Source organism: Orycteropus afer, unplaced genomic scaffold (genome assembly GCF_000298275.1).
Source record: "Orycteropus afer afer isolate SDZICR_OR568_19922 unplaced genomic scaffold, OryAfe1.0 scaffold00075, whole genome shotgun sequence".
NCBI lineage: Eukaryota > Metazoa > Chordata > Mammalia > Tubulidentata > Orycteropodidae > Orycteropus > Orycteropus afer.
The window spans coordinates 7,492,105-7,497,879 of NW_006921662.1; the positions used below are offsets into that span (position 1 = coordinate 7,492,105).

The 5,775-nt window shown below is 37.1% G+C and overlaps 1 protein-coding gene across 1 annotated transcript in view; it reads left to right on the forward strand.

The window, feature by feature from the left end:
- CAMSAP2 (calmodulin regulated spectrin associated protein family member 2) overlaps positions 1-5,775 on the forward strand; it is a 170,943-nt gene that overhangs the window by 99,778 nt on the left and 65,390 nt on the right. Inside the window, exon 3 of the mRNA XM_007941100.2 lies at positions 3,856-4,017. Within this exon, the coding sequence (XP_007939291.1) occupies positions 3,856-4,017 (162 nt within the window). The remainder of the gene's footprint in view (positions 1-3,855; positions 4,018-5,775) is intronic.

Below are 5,775 nucleotides of genomic sequence, written 5' to 3' on the forward strand. Positions count from 1 at the left end.
AATGGGGTACTTTAACCTTATTGGTTCCTGTAACACATACCCTGCTCTCACTCCGGTCCCCTAAGAACCAGGAAGAAAATCACTATAAAAAACCCTTTCTTTCACCTGGGCAGCGCGACTTCTCTGGCCCCTCTCAGGGACCAGTGAACCTCGCCCGGGCCCCTCTCGGGGACCCGTAAACCTCTCCCGGGAGCGCAGAATAAAAACTTCTCTTTAACCCCACTTTTGTGCGTCCTCTTCTCCTTACTGCGACCTTACATATACTTTGTCATTTCCATTCATACAGCTTTTTTTCTATCTTCTAAATTTTATCTGTAGAACAGATTGCCAAGAGAAAGAATCTTGATTAAACAGTACATAAATGGCTTTATGGTTCTTGGCATCTTTTTCCACATTTTTGTCCAAAAGAAGTGTACTTTTTAATGCTATTTAGATACTAATTTACCAAGAGTTTTCTATAAAATGTTGTACTAGGCACCAAGATGAAAAAGATGGGATCTCTAGAGCTGGAGTTTAATAGTAGACACATACAGGTAAATGACTTGAGGGAAAGGATATGCTGTAGTAGACTCTGTGTATTGAGTAGGGAGGAAGAACTGTGGTGTCTGGGCTGTAGCAGTCTAGGAAAAGCGTATTTTTTCTTCCACATATTATACCTGTTTGTAATTTCTAAAACTTCTTTCTTGACTTTACAACTGAATGTTTTAATTACTACCAACTGCATGAAACACCGAAAAGAACACAGACTTGGCTGATTACTTACTTGTTTGTCCTTTTCCTCATATATAGTTAAAGATACTTCCTTCAGAAAGTTGTGAGGATTATAGAAAGTTTATTTATTAACCCCAGCCTTATTTCAGGAAATAGAGGAACTAATACAGGAATTAAAAAGTACTTACCAAAGCATGTGTACATAACTTGGACCTAATAAATAGGAGTCAGCATGGGTTTTAGGGTTGCTGTTAGTAAGCATTCTGCTTCAGATGGAATATCTACCTTCTTCTAAATGTTAAATCTTTAGAGGCTGGACTCACCACTTCCTTGTAGGTCAGAATCTATTTCCTCAACCTCCAGTGTAAAGCCATCTTGTTACTCCACAACCTTTATAATGGCCAATAAGCTAGATTCCTTCCTTCCTTCTTTCTTTCCCTCCTTCAGCCCCTGCTGGTTGCTAGGTACCATGTTAGATGAAGGAATATGAAAATAACTAAGATAATAACCTTGTCCTCAAGGGTCTTAGTGCCTAACTATAGAGAAACAATTGTATGTAGATGATTGTAGGCAATTATATAAGTCATTGGCTCTCAATACTGGCTGCTTATTAACATTACCTAAGAAGAATGCTGGGAGCTCTGGTAGCATAGGGGCTAAGGCACTTGACTGCTCACCAGATGGCTGGCGGTTCAAACCCATCAGCCACTCCTCGGAAGGAAGGTTGGGCAATCCTACTTCCGTAGTGATACTGCCTCAGAAACCCAAGGAGGGGTCGCTATGAGTCAGGGCTGACTTGACAGCACTTAACAACAATAGGAAACTTTTTAAAAATACTGATGCTCATGCCCTCCTTCAGATAATAAACAGAATTTAATGTAAGTTTAAATAATATTCTTGAGGAACCTGGGAGAAATTAGTCACTTTAATTGAAAAGACAATTGGAAAGACTTCACAGTGAGAGTAACATTTAAATCAGTGGTAGCACTTAGTCTACATACTGAGGGGCAACAACAAGCAAGGGTCTGGAAGGTTGAAGGCTGGTGACAGATTTAGAGAATAGCAAACAGTCTTCAGTGGGTGTTTTGAAAGGAGAATAGATTAGGGGAAGGAAATGGTAGGTTATGGTAGGTTATTAGTCTAAACTGATACGTTGCCAGTCCTCATGGCAACCTCATGTACAATGGGATTGGACCATTACGATCCATAGAGTTTTCCACTTTTCAGAAGTGGATTGTCAGGACTTCTTCCTGAAGGAACCAGCTAATAAAGAGCCTTACCTCTGCTGAGGAGTTTAGATTTTATTATGTAGAAAATGAGGTAGAACTTTATTGAGAGAAAGTTATAAGTTTATAATAATAGAAGGAAATACAGTAAAACCTGTGAAAGCTAAAATATGTGTAAGGCATATACATTTCAGAGAAGGAAAATGCACATATTTTCCACTAAAACAAGCAACAGAAAAGTGGTGAGAGCTAAAACTCAACAGGACTGCCTTCTTTTCCTGGGTCTCACAAGTTTTCCTCCTTTGACAGGGTGCAGTCTTACCAGGTTTCTATTACTCATTTTAGTGGAAAATTTTTGGATTTTCCTTCTCTGGCAGGTTTCCAGTTTACATAGTTTCTAGCATTCTCGGGTTTTACTGTAGTCTAGATTTCTGTGCAGCAAAATATATTCTAAATAAAATTTGAGAATCCAAAGACAAATAGGAAATAGTATTTGATATTGAATGACAGAAGGCCAATATACTTCCTATGTAATGAGTTCTTCTTACAAATCAATAGAGTTGAACATCCCAAAGGGAAAAATAGACAAAAGATATGAGCAGGAAGTTTTTCAAATTAGAAATGTAACTGATTATTAAATATATAAAAAGATGATCAGCCTCATTAATAATAGTTGGGGAAATGCAGAGTCAAACAAGTGAATGTTTTTTCAGACTGATAGGAAAAAAAATGAATGATACCTAATGTTGGCAGAATTTGGGGGACATGCTGATGACATTGTTGGTGAGAGATAAAAGTTAGTTACTACAGCCTTTTTAGAGAATAGCTTGTGGTGGTGGTGTTGTTATTTGCCGTCAAGTCAGACCCGACTCATAGCAACCCCTCCTTGGGTTTCCAAGGCAGTATCACTACGGAAGTAGATTGCCCCATCTTCCTTCTGAGGAGTGGCTGGTGGGTTTGAACTGCCAGCCTTCTGGTTAGCAGTCAAGTGCCTTAGGCACTATGCTACCAGAGCTCCCAGACAATAGCTTAGTGGTTATCAAATCTTAAAATGTGGTTGTTCTTAGACCCAGTAGTTCTACAACTACGAGTTTCCCCTAGAGGAATACAATGCTGTAGCGTTGTTTATAATAGCAAAAGAATAGGAGACAGGTGTAAATACTAAATATGTACCAGTTCAGTGAGGTAAGTTACATTCTGGTTTTTTTTTTTTGTAAAAGTATGTACCAAACTATAGGTATCTCTGTGGGAATCTGCTGGGGGGTAGAAGGCACTTTCTACTACATACACTTATGTACTGGTTTGAATTTTTTTAAACCACCATATAACCTTTTGTATTAAAAAAATAATAATAATGCCAACTGAATGCCATATGCTGGATGAATTGAAAGAAGAAGAAGTTAAAGGCAAAAAAATGAGTTGAAGATTTATTTTTTGCCTTGTTGACTCATTGCCAGTTCAACAAAAATGATGAGCTGAACTGGAACTGTGGCACTCAGAATGAGGAAGAGGGTAGATTTTGAGAGATGTTTTAGAAGTATGATCTATCAAATATTACTATATGGATGTGAAGAATGAGGACAAAGAATAGTCAGATGACCCTGAAGTTTGTAAATCATGTTGTTAATGAAATGATTTTGCCATTATCAGTAACAGGAAAAACCTGGAAAAGGGTCATCCTTTGAGTAAGAAGCTAGTGAGTATCTTAAACATAGATCCTAAGTATCCAGTAAGTATCTAGATGGTGTATCTAGATGGTTTGGTTCAGTTAGCATGTACCATTTATGCTTTCTCATTAAGGCTGCCTTTTTATAGGCTAGTTCTGCTGCTTGTTAGGAGATGTTATTAATTTTTTAAATACATAAACAGCAACTTCTAAATGAAGTTTTAAAACTGTGTTCCTGTTTTTTATTTTCAGAGTGCCCATTTGGCCATGGTAGACACCCTAATGATGGCTTATACTGTAGAAATGGTCAGTATAGAGAAAGTAATTGCATGTGCTCAACAGTATTCAGCTTTTTTTCAAGCCACGGATCTGCCCTATGATATTGAGGATGCTGTCATGTACTGGATAAATAAGGTAAGATACGTTCACTTGAGTGAAAATGAGCCTCATAACCAGAAAGCATGAAATCCTAAATTATACATTGCCATTCCCTTATGCTTTTTGTTTTAAATGAAAGTTGAAAGCTGTAGTTTTGGAATGCTACTTAAAATTTCCTATTTCTTTTTGACTTTTGCATATGCGAAAAATGCTGTTAAAATGAAGGAAATCAATTTCTATGTATTTCACAGTATCTGTAGTGACAGTTAATAATGAGTAGTCTAGTTCAAGAACTAGATTATTACAAAATTCAGAGCACAGTGAATGTTCAGTAAATACTTTTGGATTAAAGAATGAAATAATTTTCCCATATTTGCAATAAGGAGATTCTTAACTTTGCTTGACTGTGTTGCACAAGGTCGTAGTGATTGTGGATCCCTCCTCTTGGGAATTTTTGTGCAGCTGTGGTTAGTTATTTGTGCTCGGAAGATGTTTAACTTGTCGCTGCATCACTCCCTTTGCCACTTTGAGAGTAATTCCTCTCAACCCTCTTTGATTTACAACTGTCACCCCAGAGAGTCAAATGTGATCTATGGGTGAGCACTGAGCAGACTTAAAGAAAGTTTTATATTCTAGTATCTTTCCTTGAATGCTTGTAACAAGAAGGTAAATTAAAAACTATCATTACATCTATCATCATCGCCCATACTATTATCGTCAGTGTAGAAGGCTCATTTAACATTTTGCCCCTGTCATTTATTTCTTTAGCTTTCATGATCTTTCCCCCCATTCTTTCTCAGCTATAGAGAAAACAGTTACATCAGAAACTGTGCAACCTTCATTTCCTATTGCAAATTTCCCATTCTTGAATAGTTCTCCCTATCCTTCCATCTCCCTTCCTTTAATACTGCCTATTGTTAAAAATCTTCAACTTCTAGCCCATTGGGTATATTAATTTCTCACAATCCCACCTGACTTCACATTTCTTCTTTATTAACTTTGATTCTTGTAAGTACTGTCAGTTCTTCTGGCTCCTTTTCCCTCCTTGAGACTTATCTCTTGACACCTGGTTAAGCTCATGTCTCCACTTTATCTGTGCCTGCACCTGTGAAGGTAATGATTGCTGGAGAAATTCACACAAGGAAGCTGGCTGGTTTCACTTGAAGTTCATAAACACAAATGGACACTCAACACTCAATTCCAGTTCAACAGTGTATCCCTAATAAGTTTTCTTTCCCACACTTCATGATGACTATTTCATACCTTCTTCTCTAATATGTCATTTTAGCAATTTCTTTTTAACTAATTCATATTACTAGAGCCAATTATTGCTGTCCATTAGTCTTTAAGACTATTTCACATGGTTAGCTACTTCTAAGTCATGGATGAGGGCTTTAATAAATACCTTTAACTTTTATCCTTGAATTGTACACATTCATTAAAACTAAAGTTACTAGTTCCTGACATATAGTAGGTAATAAATATTTGTTAAATTCATAGTTAATTTTAGAATGTCAAATGAAACACTTATAAAACTTTTTGTTTTTTAAAGATGAAATTTTTGGGGGGAGCCCTCAAGAGGGTGGACTAGGTAGAAGGACTGCACAGACCCTCTTCAACAAAGAAAAGAGAAACGAATTGACACAGACACAGAAGATAATCTTGGATCCCTGAGCCTTGAAGGGAAGGATACAGAAGTAGACTAAACCCCAACTAGCAGAAGAATTTGCGTGAAAATACCAAAAAAGGAGACATATGGAGAAGAATAAGCTCTGATTTCTCAGCAGAAACCAT